Genomic DNA, 16284 nt, shown 5'->3' with positions numbered 1-16284 from the left:
GGGGGAATAGCAATTTTAACATTATTGTGCTCTAGTTGTCAATATCAGTCCCTGCAGGATCTTCGCTTGAAAAATTATTGATTTTTCTAACCAATTTTTGCAATTTGCAAGATTTTTTTTTGAAAAATTTGAAATTCTTTTCATAATTTGCAATGAAAAATTACTGCATTCATGTGATAAAAGCATGGGAATTCTTTGAGCCTCTAAAATGTGGAGTTTTAATTAAATTTGTGAATTTGAGATATCTAGAACTGAATTAATTGGTGATTTACACAATAACTTGTGTTTTCCCTGTTATTTTTTTACTATTTTCTGTGGACCAAATTGGATGCTCTAAAGGGCGGATTTGGCCCCCGGACCTTGAGTTTGACACGTGGTGTAATTTGTCCTCTGGAGTTCACAATCTGAACTTAATATATATATATATATTTAGCCATGTTTTTAATAATAAATGTAATTTTTCATTAATTTAAATTCATAAACATATGTTTTGTAGTGGTCGTCTAGTTTTTTGTTTTGTTTCATGATCTTGAATTGTTTTGGGACCTGCAGAAATAACCAGAGGAGCCTGACAGTCGTAACTCAGGGTTTAATTGACACATGTTTATCTCAATCCAGGGACGTGAGCGTGACGTCACTGTCTCGCCATTTCTTCGCTACTGTTGTTAGCCTGTTAGCTTCATGAGCTGCAGCTACTCATAGAACCAGAGTTTAAAAGCTATAACCCGGGTCTTGTGGCCGTAGCCGGTCCTGCTTCACTCCGTCATCATGGCCGAGGAGTACTACAGCGGTTCCGGAGACTGGGAAGGCACGGAGGGAAGCTTGGTGAGAACACAGTTGAACTGTTCATTTGTTGCTGCGCGCTCATTGAACGGTTATCAGCCAAACCTCCATTGGGCTGCAGGTGAACCCACTCCTCGCTGTTTATTGTGGAGAGTTTAGTTAATCTGAGCTCCGGGGATGACGCGGAGGAAACGACTACTGAGCTCCCCGGTGTTGCGATTCAACTGGGCTCCATTTTAATGGATGAATGACGATCGCATGTTTCCCTGGAAAGCGAAAAAAAAAAAAAAAAAGAAGTTGCTCAGCTGTAATAACAGCGTACATGGATATACCATGAGTGACGACACTAAATTAATAACATTTATATTAATTATATAGTACATGTTAATATATTTCATTTCATAGACATTAGCAGTAGAGCCTAGTCACACAGTTTGACTGGGTTCTACTGCTAATGTCTAATGTACATATCTAAAACTTAAAGTAACATGAAAAAAATTTGTATTTTTCGTCACTCATTTCAGTAAGTCAAACCCATATATGATATAGGCTCATGACACTTGAAATTCTGATGATTATGGCTTACTGATAATGAAAACCCAAAATTCGGAGCCCCAGGAAAAAAAAAAAAAAAAAAAAAATATTCAGTAACGGTTGGATGTAGAAATGTAACAATTTATTTATTTATTTTTTAAATATAAGTACCGTAAAATGACTGATTTAGAAATATACTCAAAAAAGTACAAGTACCCATAAAAGCAACTCGATTACAGTAACGTGAGTACTGTAATTCATTCATTTCCCCTCTGAGTAGTAGTTGTAGTGATTATGCAATTTAATCAGCAGTACAATCATAAAATGCTCTGTTGAGCAGAGAATACAGTGACTGTAGACAAATAAAAGTTAGTTTAAATCAGTTTTCTACACACAAGTAAGGAGCAAAATAGCTCAAAGTCAATCATCAGTTAACATGATTTGAAGCAGAACACCAGATCTTACAGGAGCTGCTTCCACCTGTGTGTGTGTGTGTGTGTGTGTGTGTGTGTGTGTGTGTGTGTGTGTGTGTGTGTGTGTGTGTGTGTGTGTGTGTGTGTGCGTGTGTGTGTGCGTGTGTGTGTGTGCGTGTGCGTGTATCCAGTGAGTACAAGTTGCTGATGTGCATCTATGCCTTTGTTTAAACTAGTAAACCAAGTGGTTTGGGCGTCTTCTCATGAATTATTCTGGACCATAATTTACTCCATGATAATGTAAACATGTAACATGCAATCTCCAATAAATAAATACATGAATGAATTATGAATCAATCGTCAATCAATCAATCTTTTATTTGTATAGCGCCAAATCATAACCAATGGTATCTCAAGACACTTTACAGTAGAGCAGTCTTAAGGACGAACTCTTCATTTTATGGATACACACATATGCATATATACGTCTATAAACATACATATGTATCCCACACCCAACATGAATTCATCATGGCGGCAAGGAAAACCTTCTGTTAAGCAGCAGGAACCTTGTGTGGATCCCATTCCTATGATGAACAGCCATCCACGTTATGCTGTGTTGGGTGTGAATGACTGTTGATGGTCTGTGGTGGGTATTAGGGTACCTTTGGCTAAGGGTGGATCAGTCCAGCTTTTTACTGTCACATGTATTAGTACATAGATAAGTGTCCTGTATGCATGTGTCTCATAGGAGGATGGCTACGGTGAAGGAGAAAATGATGGGAAGATCCAGGAAGACTGTCTGCAGAAGTTCTCCAGCAGGGATTACATCATGGAGCCGGCCATCTTCAACACCCTAAAGATGTAAGCACGCTTTTCCTCACATGGATGTAGAAGTCGTTCCAGATGTTTGAAACCTGCAAAACTGCAAGAGAACACAGAGGGAAATGATCAGGGGAATTTGGTTGCAGGTATTTCCAGGCAGGTGGGTCTCCAGAACATGTGATCCAGCTTCTGTCTGAAAACTACTCTGCTGTGGCTCAGACTGTAAACCTGCTGGCAGAGTGGCTCATCCAGATGGGTAGGAATGATGATATATATTATTATCATTTGTTTTACTGTAAGTTACTTTTTTATTATTATTATTTGTAATGTCCTCTCTGTGTCTGCAGGTGTTGAGCCTGCCCAGGTCCAGGAGCGAGTAGAAAACCATCTCAAAAGTCTCCTGATAAAACACTTTGACCCTCAGAAAGCTGACTCCATCTTTACCGTAGAGGGAGAGGTGAGTTAACGAACAGTCAGGATTTTGTTTTACAAAAATATTATTGCAAGTTCAGCATCAGATAAAGGAAGCTGTTATGCACCAAACCGATACAGGCTCGTGTGTTTTCAGACTCCAGCGTGGCTCGAGCAGATGATCGCTCACACCACGTGGAGAGATCTCTTCTATAAACTGGCCGAGGCTCATCCTGACTGCCTGATGCTCAACTTCACAGTAAAGGTAGCGCGTACGTGTGTGTGTGTGTGCTGAGAGCAGGTTTGGGCTCAATTGTTATTGTAATCACGTAATTGGTAATTAATTACAAATGTGACGTAACTTAAAAAATCTATTGCTGTTGTAATTGGGTTAAAATGATTGACTTTGTAATTGTAATTGGCATGGAAATTCTATAAAAACTTAAACTAAAAATGCAAACCTGGGGAACCATGTTACAGTTCTATGGCTTACACACGTAATTATTCAAATATGCTTCATATCAAGTTTTCCCACTACCTGTCACTTCTCTTGAGGATCACTTCACCATTTGTGACAGAAAAAAGGCCCACACGCACCACACCATAAATATTATTAGCATCATTTTCATTGATTAGGAAGCCTAACAAGGTAACCAAGAGATGAAAAACAAATTTGATGATAGATTATATTTTTAGTGTATTTTACAGCTGATTTAAGACATGGGTCAGGCTGACCTGTTATCATAAGAGATGCTAACAGAAAGCTAACACTAGAGGACGGATAGGTGTTACAGGCTTATTTATTCCAGGTTCGGGAATTGTTATTCGGGAAATAATTTTAATTTTAATTGTAATTGGAAAAAATGCCGGTCACCACAATTGTAATTGAAAATGGATAATTAAAGATGTGATTGTAATTGAAAAATGTAATTCAGAATCAGAATCAGAATCAGAAATGTTTTATTTGCCATGTACAGTTTTGAGGACAGTACAAGGAATTTGACTTGGTGGTTGGTGCACAAAACAAGCAACAAAAAGAAATAAAAGAAATAAAAACAACACAACAAAGAACAACCCAGCAACAATAATAATAATAATAATGATAAATATAAAGGATGAGGGATAAATAAAGGATAGATAGAGAATAAAGGATAAATAGGATAAATATAAATATATATATACAGTGCAGCAGGTATCAAGCTGGTGGAGGTGGTGATCGGGTGGGGGGGGGGGGGGGGGGGGGGGGGTTCAATGGGTGACTTGGGGTGTGTTCATGTGGATGGTGGCAGAGGGAAAGAAGCTGTTTTTGTGTCTGGAGGTTCTGGTCCTGATGGACCGAAACCTCCTACCAGAAGGGAGAGATTGAAACAGTTTATGACCGGGGTGGGAGGGGTCGGCCACAATCTTTCCTGCACGCCTCAAAATCCTGGAGGCGTACAGGTCCTGGAGGGAGGGCAGATTGCAGCCGATGACCTTCTCTGCAGAGTGGATGATACGCTGCAGTCTGGCCTTGTCCTTGGCCGTAGCTGCAGCGTACCAGATGGTGATGGAGGAGCAGAGGATGGACTGGATGATGGAGCTGTAGAAGTTCATCATCATCTTTGTTGGCAGACTGAACTTCTTCAGCTGCCGCAGAAAGTACATCCTCTGCTGAGCTTTTTTGATAAGGGAGCTGATGTTCAGCTCCCACTTGAGGTCCTGAGTGATGATGGTCCCCAGGAAGCAGAAGTACTCTACAGAGCTCACTGTAGAGTCTCCCAGGGTGAGGGGGGTGAGGGGGGCTGGGTTCTTCCTGAAGTCTGCTATCATCTCCACTGTCTTTAAAGCATTGAGCTCCAGGTTGTTCTGGCTGCACCAGGACACCAGCCGGTCTGTCTCCCACCTGTAGTCGGACTCGTCTCCATCAGCGATGAGACCGATGATGGTCGTGTCGTCTGCAAACTTCAGGAGTTTGACCGACTGGTGAGAGGAGGTGCAGCTGTTGGTGTACAGGGAGAAGAGCAGAGGAGAAAGAACACAGCCCTGAGGAGATCCAGTACTGATGGTACGGGGAGCAGAGATGGTTTTTCCCAGCTTCACGTGCTGCTTCCTGTCAGACAGGAAGTCTGTGATCCACCTGCAGGTGGAGTCTGGCACGTTCAGCTGGGAAAGCTTGTCCTGAAGGAGAGCTGGGATTATTGTATTAAAAGCAGAGCTGAAGTCCACAAACAGGATCCTGGCGTAGGAGCCTGGGGAGTCCAGGTGCTGGAGGATGAAGTGGAGAGCCAGGTTTACAGCATCGTCTACTGACCTGTTGGATCTATAGGCAAACTGCAGGGGGTCCAGGTGGGGGTCGGTGATGTCCTTGATGTGGGAGAGCATGAGGCGTTCAAAGGACTTCATGACCACAGATGTCAGAGCGATGGGTCTGTAGTCATTAAGTCCTGTGATCCTCAGCTTTTTAGGGACAGGAACGATGGTGGAGGCCTTAAAACAGGCTGGTACGGTGCATGTCTCCAGTGAGGTGTTAAAAATGTCTGTGAACACTGGAGACAGCTGATCAGCACAGTGCTTCAAGGTAGAGGGAGAGACAGAGTCCGGTCCACAAGCCTTACGGGGGTTTTGTCTCCTGAAAAGTCTATTCACATCTCTCTCTTTGATGGAGAAAGGTGTCTCTGTAGGAGGGGGGGAGGAGGGGGGGAAGATAGGGGAGAGAGCCTGGCTGAGAGTGGACATAAAATGTATCAGAGAAATCAATGAATGTTTCAATGTTTTAGGCTTAAAACGTTTTGAATAATGTACAGAGTTTAATGTCAAAAATTGATTAAGGTCATAATTTACATCATAAAGATGTTATGATTACATTAGAACCAATAGATTATTACTAATATGAATTGCTCAGCATAATACTGACCAGCTGCCTGGTTCCAGATTCCTACCTGAGCGCGTGGAACAGAGCGTTCAGACAGCTCAGACCTGCTGGGGTGATGCTCAGGAGCTTTGTTGCTGCAGTAACTCAAGATCAATGTCATCAATAGATAAATAGGACGGTTTGTAGATTTTGCTAAGGAGTCTGTTTTTAATGGGCAGATATGAGCAGTGACTCATGGGGACTGACAATATATTCTACTCAAGTAGAAGTAGTGTAACTAGATTGATATTGTACTCAAGTAAAAGTAAAAAGTAGCTCAATTAAATAGAACTCAAAGTTAAAGTTACTAGTTACTTTCACACCCCACGTTTATTGTTGGTAATAAATATTGCCACAGTTCCCTTGCATACAGTAAACATCTCATGTATGAACTTAAAAAGGAAGAGACCAAATCTTGCACAATTCAAACTTAATTTAATCCACTAAGGTATCTGTATAAAATAAAACGTTGTGCTGGTCTGTTTTTAAATAAAATAACACCAATAAATTCAATTAAAAATAATAAATTCTAAGTACTGTATAGCTAAATTTATAAATGCCAAATTTGCCATGTGGGTAAGAAAATAATAGGTAGGAAGCCCAACCTGAACTGAAGAAAGTGGCAGGGAGTTGATCAGAAATAGCATAACTAAGAACATATGGATTATGTTCAATGTGCCTTCATAAAAGTTTATGAAGAGACCGTGAAGTGGAAATCAGTGAGTACTTTACGTTACTTTCACCTCTGCTGACGGGAGTAGTCACATTAAATTAGAAAAAAGAACATTATGTTTTGAAGTCTATTCAAGCAACAGCACTTTCATTTATACTGATTTTGTTGGCTACATAACTGAATAAATTCAGTGTAGTCACTAAAAGGAACAAGTGTTTGTACAGTTATCTGTAGAGCAGACAGGGACATGCACCTGCTGCTCTATTGCACTATACATTTTTTACAAATTAAATTGTACACTTTCTCCCACTCAGCTTCTCCTATATTCTCCATTTTGAACAGTTGACAGATGCAAAATGCTCATTTAAATAGAGCGGTCTCAACCACATTTGCTGCAATCATGGTAAATGAGGTGCAGCAGGTAAGGAAATGGCGCCTTCAAAGCATTGTGGCACGCAAGATATTTTTATTTTGAAAACCTGCCCCACAGATCTGATGTCATCAAAGAGCACTGAACACTAGAGTCATGTCGGTTTTGGAGTCTTTAAAGGTCCAGATTTTAACCAGATGCCCTGTAGATTTAAATCACCTGTTATTTAATGTTTTCAATCACATTTGTCAGCAGTGTAAGGTCCTCAGTGTTTTTCTGTGTGTGTTCATGTGTGTGTAGCTCATCTCAGATGCAGGTTACCAGGGAGAGATCACCAGTGTGTCCACAGCGTGTCAGCAGCTGGAAGTCTTCTCTCGGGTGTTGAGGACATCATTAGCCGCACTGCTGGATGGAGGAGAGGAGAACTTGGAGAAGAACCTTCCAGAGTTTGCTGTGAGGACTCGCCTTTTGTTTGTTTAATAATCTGCACTGCAAAAAAAATCACTGCAAAAAGCAGCTTTTTGAAACATGCAAGACTAAGGCTGTGCAAGTAATCAGAATGTGATTTTGATTATTACACTCAACCATTGCAAAAATAACATATTCGAGAAAAAAATATTGTTTTTTCATTTTAAAAAAACTTCCACAATTTAGGACATCTACAAAGAATAAAGCTTTGCAGAAAAAAACGATTATTAATACTAACTTTGAGTTGTTTAATGCATGTGCATGCCAGCTCCTAAGCCCCGCCCCTCTCAAAGCTAAAGCTAGCCTGCAGGCCAACACAAGGAATTGCTAGCGATCTTGAAACATGGCAGGAGAAATGCAGCAGAAACACTTAGTAATGAAGAATTAGTACTTTAAATAATATTTTTTGTTACATATTTTTTGTTTTGATTTGTGCAAAATTGTTTGAAGCATTTTATTTATGTTTGAAGAATATATTTTACATTGTTTTGTACAAAAAATAAACAAGTTTTTGGTGGAAAAATAGTTGTTTTAATAATCCTGATTTCAATGATGACTAAAATAATTTAGATTTTTATTTATTCCATAATCGAGCAGCCTTATCCAAGACTATTATTGTCATCACACCTTTCCCTCTGAGCCTCAACAGCATGTTGCACTACCATGTTTAGTTGCTGAATGGCTTCCTCCTCTCCTGCAGAAGATGGTGTGTCACGGCGAGCACACGTACCTCTTTGCTCAGGCGATGATGTCCATCCTGGCTCAGGAGGAACAAGGCGGCTCGGCTGTGCGGAGGATCGGTCAGGAGGTGCAGAAGTCTGCACACGGGAGGTACAACCCGTCTTCAATTATCCATGTTCAAATACAACTCAATTTTGGTTATGGTGACCAGTGTTTTTTCCAATTACAATTACTTTTCCACTGAAAGTCAATTACAATTATTACTAAAGTTCAAATTCAATTAAAGCTAGGGTTGGCGATTTTCTCCAGATACACTTTTTAAGTTTTTGGTTGAAATTGTCTTTATGTCCTGATAGAAAACAAGATTTTATGTGCTCTGAAAAACAAACGAAGAAAATCTATCAACTGTAGCAGCTGTAATAACTTAAACCAATGGAAAAAAACAAACTTTTTTTTAAACCAATCATGTCTCCCTGCTTGTTCTTGATCCCTCGTTTTTGGTCACGTTTTTCAACATATATAATGGTAAAGTTTACTGTTTGTCTGACAACGAAGTTTCTCCACAATATAAGCGATTGAGACGGAGCACAGAGGGGAGGGGGGAGGGGGGTAAAGGCGGAGCATAATCATAATCATGCTAGCTTTCGAAAATCGCCTATCCTACCTTTAATTACAATTACTGAGCCTTTAATAAATAACCCCAGAAAACTTAACCTTCCTCTTGTGTTAGCTTTCTGTTAGCATCTCTTATAACTGGTCGGTTTAACCCATGTCTTAAATCAGCTGTAAAATACACAAACATTATCTATCATCCAATTTGTTTTTTATCTTGTTAGGCTTTCTTATCCATGAATATATATATATATATATATATATATATATATATATATATATATATATATATATTTAAAAACAAGATAAAGTAATACTCTGAGAGAACTGAAATGTAGTTGGAAAACTGGATATGAAACATATTTCAATGATTGTTAACTACACATGTGTAAGCCATAGAACTATAACATGGTTCCACATGTTATGGCAAAACGTATAATCATTTATGAAAGCTTAATTTCAAGTGTTCAATGTTCTGTCTTAAGAATATTTTTTCTCTTGTGTGAAAATCTGCTCTTCCCATGATTCCTCCTTATCTATGGCCTTCAACCCTCTATGAGTTTTGGAAAACAATGGGCACATCTGTGTTGGGTGCGTTTGCTTCCTCCGTGTTTCCATTTCACTTCCTTCTTATCAGTGGTCCACCGGTAACTCCTCTGGCAAGGTCTGGGAATAATGTTAATTGTTAATTTCACAGACAGCCCTATCTCTCTTCTGCTCCCAGCATAACACATACTCTTTCTTCACAAAGTCTTTAAATACTGATGTCTAAAACCTTCTGTTTCACACAGTCTGCGGACAGCAATGCTTGCAAAGCTCACCGTCTGACTGTGTCTTGAGCTCAGTAAACTATTCTGAATCTATAGAAAATCTGTTTGGATCAATTATTCCAAGGCAGCAGCAAAAATTTGATCTTTCTAGTTCTTATAGAATTTTAATGCCAATTACAATTAAAAAGTCAATTATCTGAACTCAATTACAATTCAATTATGATTACAACAGCAACAGATGTTTTCAATTACAGTTAAAATTATACGTACGCCATATTGTAATTAATCATCAATTACATGATTACAATTATAATTGACCCTAACCCTAGTGGGATGTAATGAATGATACACATCAGCATATTTGTTTCCCACACTGATTAATGTGTGTTGTTGACTTCCCAGAGGCCATGATGCCAGTCAGATCACGTTGGCGCTGGGTACAGCTGCAGCTTACCCCCGAGCCTGCCAGGCCCTGGGTGCCATGCTATCCAAAGGAGCCCTGAACCCTGCTGACATCACAGTCCTCTTCAAGATGTTCAGCAGCATGGACCCGCCTCCAGTGGAGCTGGTACACACACACACAGCTTCTGCCACCTGTTTGATAGCACATGACTCCGTATCAGTGTGATGACACAGGCTGCTGTTTTCAGATCAGGGTTCCTGCCTTTCTGGACCTGTTCATGCAGTCCCTGTTCAAGCCTGGGTCAAAGATCAACCAAGACCACAAGCACAAATATATTCACATCCTGGCCTACGCTGCTAGTGTGGTGGAGACATGGAAGAAGGTAACAAATACTTTAACGTCCAAGGAGCCCAATGAGTCTCCATTTTTAAAACATACTGACCAGGTTTTGTATCAGTTATATTTGTAATTACGAAGATGATAATTACAATTATGGCATAATCATAATTGTAATTGAGTTTAGATAAATAACTTTGTTTTGTAATTGTCATCAAAATTCTATTAACTGTCAATTGTAATTTAAAGCAAACTTAGATAATATTTTTAGTGTATTTTTCATTTTCATTTAAGACATGGGTCAGAACTATTATCATTGGAGATGCTAACAGAAAGCTGACACAAGAGGAAGGTTACATTTTATGTTATTTATTCCAGACTCAGTAATTGTGATTAATTATTGCAATAATTTTAATTGTAATTGGGAAAAATGCCAGCCACTTTAGTTACTCTTTTATAATGTGGAAATATGCGTCATATACTAAGTCATACCTGCTTCACTTTCTATCACATGGTTTTTTCCCAACTTTTTTCTTTTTCCTTTCAGAATAAAAGGGTCAACATCAATAAAGATGAGCTGAAGTCGACCTCTAAGGCCATAGAGACGGTCCACAACCTTTGCTGCAATGAGAACAAAGGAGCTACGGAGCTGGTGGCTGAACTTGGAACGCTGTACCAGTGCATTCGGTGAGTCAAACACACTTTAATCCCAATAATATGTTATGGTTTCATTTATTCAGGAAATTTGATCTCCTGACATGTTTCGACTGCCAACTGTCAGTCTTCCTCATGGTACGTTCACACCAAACGCATTTCGGGCATCGAAATCGTGCCTCACGCCCACTTGTGCTCATTGAATCAGTACGCTTGTCACCAGCATCAAAGATGCTTGGGACGCACGCTCCTGATTAGTCGACGCGCCGCGATATGCTCCAAAAGTTTAACAATCCCAACTCCAGCATCAGAGGCACCGGACGCACGTCAAAAGCTCGAAATCTCAAAACGTGCTGCATCCGCCACGCGAAAAGCACTAAAACTCCCCGCACAGGATACATGGGACGCGCAGCGCGACCTCTGACGAGCCCTAGAAGCAAGTCCACCATGTATTGCCGATGTAAACCTGATGCTGTTGATGCCTTTGGTGTGAACTTGCCATCAGAGGCATCTAGTTATTGCTTTGATGTATCCCTACGAGTTCTTTCATAAGGAAAGCATCTTTCTGGGCAATCAGTAGATGCCTCTGAGGAAGACTGGCAGTTGGCAGTCGAAACATGTCAGGAGATCAAATTTCCTGAAAAAAATTTGTCTGAATAAATGAACTGTTGCGGCCCCCTCCAGGATGTTTGACCAAAAGGTGTGAGGGGCTGCAACATAAAAGACGCCGAGCACAAATCAAAGGTTTCCAAAGTATTTATGAAAAAGTACCAACAGAACCAAATAAAAGGGACGGGAGACCCTGGCCGAACTAAACAAAAGTAGTGAGGACACTGGGCCGACCCTATACAGGGCCGTCGACCCACCCTCTAAAAGACTAAATCTACATGAAAACAGGACTACCAGAAATCTCCAGTCCAAACTAAAATAACAAACTTACAAAAATGTGGAGTGGGGAGCTGAAGAAACTCCCCATGTCGGCTGCTGGTCTGGTGTTGTACCTCCCTCCTTCTGGTCCTCTCAGCCCTTTATACAGCTCTTCCTCCCTCTCCACCTGATTGCTGGTGTGAATCAGGTGAGAGGGAGGAAGGGCAGGCTAAGAGGCCATGAGGCACCAGCCGTAATAGAAATAACATGTTATTTAAAAGAGGCCAAAATGAACTTGCTTGAATTACACATCAGTCAACTCACTGATGCTGTTTTTCACACTTTTTTTTCTGTGCAGTTTGAGAGTTTTTTTCCCCCACGGTTGATTTAAACTGTGGGAAACAAACGTCTGTGTGTAAAAACCTGGACAAGCGCTCCTCGTTGCTCCGTCGCTCATTATTCTGTGTGTGTTCAGGTCTCCTGTAGTTGCCATGGGTGTTTTGAAGTGGGTGGACTGGACCGTGTCAGAGCCGCGGTACTTCCAGCTGCAGACAGACCACACTCCGGTTCATTTAGCGTTGCTGGATGAGGTACGACAGCCTCCGCCCACTCCCAGTTTCCCCGATAGGGATGAAGAGTGTGATGAACTGCTTTCTTCCACACAGATCTGCACGTGTCATCAGCTGCTGCACCCACAGGTGCTCCAGCTGCTCATCAAGCTCTTTGAAACAGAGCACTCTCAGCTTGACGTCATGGAGCAGGTGTGTGTGTGTGTGTGGGGAAAACGGCAGTATGTGTGGTGGTGACTGGGCACTTTGCTGACAGCTGTGTTATGTCGGTCTATAGCTGGAGTTGAAGAAGACTCTGCTGGACCGAATGGTTCATCTGCTGAGCCGAGGCTACGTGCTGCCTGTGGTCGGATACATCCGCAAGTGTCTGGAGAAACTCAACACGGATATCTCTCTCATTCGATATTTTGTCACTGAGGTAAAGGTCTCCTACAGTAACATCTAATCTAAGAATTACATAAAAAATATGCAATGATTGAACAACTTAGTGCTAAAACAAAGTCTTTTCAGCACTTTGTTGTAAGGCAATTTTCAGCTTTAGGGATACATTTAATTGTTCTAGTTCATGGTTTCATCATCTCTCCTATGCATTTAAGCAACTGGGATAATTTACCTTTACTCTCAGGTTATTCCCTTTTGTAAGAGACTTAATTTAAAGAGACATAAAAAAAAAAATTATTCATTTGTAATCACAATCATAGTAAACCTTTTTGCAATGCAAACATTTAATTTTTACTTGCATTTTCTGCAAATCGAACATTGTCCAGCAACCCATTGTATATAAATGCACCAAATCCCAAAAATTGCAAATTCTATAAGAAAGTTTGCCTTAAATTCAGAAGCACACAATAGTCTCAAAACACAGGAAGAGCTTTGATGGGTTGAGGAATGATCACAGATAAACATCACATGACAAAAAATAACCACGTTCAGTAAGAACAGATACTTTGCTGTATCTCAAACCTTCCTGTTCAATAAATTATGAAAAACTTGATTTAGATTTGGTTTAATTTTTAACACAAAAAAGATATTTCACTTGTGCTGATAATTGATTCATTAAATTAATAACTGAACTCAGTTTTAATAGTTTGTCCTATGCAATGATATTTTGTCAACTGGTCATAACTTTAAACAGCCATTCTTCACAGTATATCCAAGGCTAGTAATCAAATATATATATATATATATATATATATATATATATGTTCGTTTTTCGTTTTCTGTACCAAAGCAAAAGAGCTTGAATTTGAAAAACAAGGCGTTTTCCATTTTTTCACTTTGGTTTTGGAAACAAATATCAAAAAATTAGTGTTTTTTTTTTTTTTTTTTTTTTCATTTTTCATGTTTTTGTTACATAATGAGAACGAATGATACACGGATTCTTTTTCCCCATGGTAATGCTCAGATTGATCATTATTCTAAATGCTGATATGAATATTGATCATGTGACCCTCTGATCAGATACTATCATGTTTGTGGGGCCCCCGCTGTGACAGAGTTCCCATCCCTGCTGTAGAAGTACTTTCTGCCTGAAACACAGCTAACAGTTTAGCACAGACTAATCCGTATTCCTGCTGAAGGTGCTGGACGTGATCGCGCCACCATACACATCTGACTTTGTTCAGCTTTTCTTGCCCATCCTGGAGAACGACAGCATCGCAGGAACAATACGCACAGAGGGAGAACACGACCCCGTGGCTGAGTTTATCGGTAAGTGATGTCAAAGAGCTTTTTAAACACAGCGTGTCTGCTGCTCTAACCACAGATGAACCATCTGTTGTTTTCAGCTCACTGCAAGTCAAACTTCATCATGATTAACTGACGTGCTGCTGATTGAAGCCAAAGACGATCCGTTACCTCAGTGAACACAGAAGGACTTTTTCACTTTTAAAAGGTGAAGGCAGATCTGTTTTAGCCCAAAAGAGCCAAACATTAGCGCTGTTTGACGCACAACACCAGGACTGACCAGACGACTGAGAAGCCTTAGAGGATGCAGCTCAATGTGTATATTTGATTTTCTATGATTCATGTTGTTTTGAAATAAAATCCTGCACAAAGTTTTAATACATTAGTTTGATCATAAATCGTTTTTCACTACATCCAATTTAAAGCTCTTACATAACATTTATACAAGATAACGTCGGGTGTCAAATTAATCAGGTGACCTTCAGAATTATTGACTATTTTGGTGATTTAATTATTAAATATTATTATATATACTTAGGAAGTATGTCTTGCTATAGAAAAGTGGGAGGTTAAGTAGCTTTTTCATGGATGGTTTACATGGGAGCTTTAATTCCTCTTTAATTGAGAATAAAAGTTAAATCCTCTTTAAACTGACCTTGTAAACACTCAATTCCTAATGCAAATTTGATTCTGAATTACACACACAATTTTTTTTATGATCATTACTCATAGTTACAAACGTTGCTCACTGAGGACACCTACTGGTCAATATTTCCTCTTTTTTTTTTTTTTTTTTTTAAGCATATTAGACCCACTTTAGTTGTAAGCCCTTTGTGCAGTCACTCCTGTAGATTCTATGCAGCTTTAAACTTATCCTGAGTTACCATTACTACCTGTCAACATTGATCTTAACCTTCAATGTTGACAGGTAGTCATGGTAACTCAGGATAAGTTGGAACAGCTGATCTAACTTATCCTGAGTTACCCTGACTACCTGTCAGCATTGAGCTGATTTAACTTATCCTGAGTGACCATGACTACCTTTCAACATTGAGCTGTTCTAAGTTATCCCGAGTTACCATGACTACCTGTCAAAATTGAGCTTTTCTAAGTTATCTCGAGTTACCTGACTACCTGTTCTAACTTATCTTGAGTTACCACAACTACCTGTCAACATTGAGCTGTTCCAAGTTGTCCTGAATAACCATGACTACCTGTCAACATTGAGTAATCTAATTTAGCCTGAGTTACCATGACTACCAGTCAACAATGAGCTGATCTAACTTATCCTGAGTTATCATGACTGCCTTGAACTGATCTAACTTATCCTGAGTTGCCAGGACTACCTTTCAACATTGAGCTGTTCTAAGTTATCCTGAGTTACCATGACTACCTGTCAAAATTGAGCTGTTATAAGTTATCCTGAGTAACCATGACTACCTGTCAACATTGAGCTTTTCTAACTTATCCTGAGTTACCATGACTACCTGTCAACAATGAGCTGTTCTAAGTTATCCCGACTTACCATGCAGGGAGGGCGCTACTCCGGGGCTAGGGGGTGCTATAGCCAGGTCAGAAATTTGTGTAGCCCCAGTTAAGCTCCTTGAGCATTTTATTTGATGTTTTAAAATATTTTTAATGTTAATTTATTGACTTCAAAAACATTAAAAAGTTCCAGAGTAGCCATTCTGTTCCACTTAAATTCCTGCCTGTACCCCATTCATTGGGACCATTGATTAACATATACTACAGTGTGTGTGTGATAGCGGATGGGAGGGGCGGAAGACTTTTTTGCGCATCATTTTAGCGTTTACTAGCAGTCCAATGCAATGGATAGTTAAGAAAAAAAGAGTTCCTGTCGAAAATGAAGACCAAGAGCCCGTCTCCCAGGGAGTCTCTACAAACTTTTACCAGTTTCTGTCACGGTACCTGTAACCAGTTTTTCCTGCTTGCGGTGCATGAAAACATATCTGATAAACCGAAAGGCAAACCCTTGACTCAGCAATCTTACCTGCCTGTCCAAACACACAGAAACAACAAACAACACATTGTTCTCCTTTAAAACAACTAGGGTGAGTTAGTTCTTACCTGACGTTTTGCATTTTAGATTTACTGTCTGATTATTGGCAGGCGAAAGAGTGACTGTCAGGTGTTGAATAGGTAACTTTTGCTCAATACTTTTTTTGTTGCCATTGCCTTGTGGTCACTTGTATTATGCTTAACTAATTTGTTAAATATTCTTTGACCAAATTCAGTTAAAACTACATTTACAGCTAAAATTGTGTTGCACAACTTCTTTTATTGAAGAAAAAATGAGAAACTCATGAAAGTAATGTTTT

General features: G+C 39.7%; 2 protein-coding genes across 2 annotated transcripts in view; both read left to right on the top strand.

The window, feature by feature from the left end:
- kdm5ba (lysine demethylase 5Ba) overlaps window positions 1-16284 on the top strand; it is a 46567-nt gene that overhangs the window by 19813 nt on the left and 10470 nt on the right. The gene's annotated exons all lie outside the window — the stretch shown is intronic.
- nelfcd (negative elongation factor complex member C/D) lies at window positions 651-14323 on the top strand. The gene is made up of 15 exons (XM_028446739.1): window positions 651-825; window positions 2482-2594; window positions 2702-2811; window positions 2903-3012; window positions 3124-3231; window positions 7200-7352; window positions 8068-8198; window positions 9833-9998; window positions 10081-10215; window positions 10717-10856; window positions 12166-12280; window positions 12356-12451; window positions 12537-12677; window positions 13840-13969; window positions 14047-14323. Exons 1-15 carry the CDS (start codon window positions 769-771, stop codon window positions 14079-14081), a joined length of 1740 nt encoding a protein of 579 aa, XP_028302540.1. The 5' UTR covers window positions 651-768; the 3' UTR covers window positions 14082-14323.

Source organism: Gouania willdenowi, chromosome 5, assembly GCF_900634775.1.
Source record: "Gouania willdenowi chromosome 5, fGouWil2.1, whole genome shotgun sequence".
Taxonomy (NCBI): Eukaryota; Metazoa; Chordata; class Actinopteri; order Blenniiformes; family Gobiesocidae; genus Gouania; species Gouania willdenowi.
This window is presented reverse-complemented; position numbering and strand designations above follow the sequence as displayed.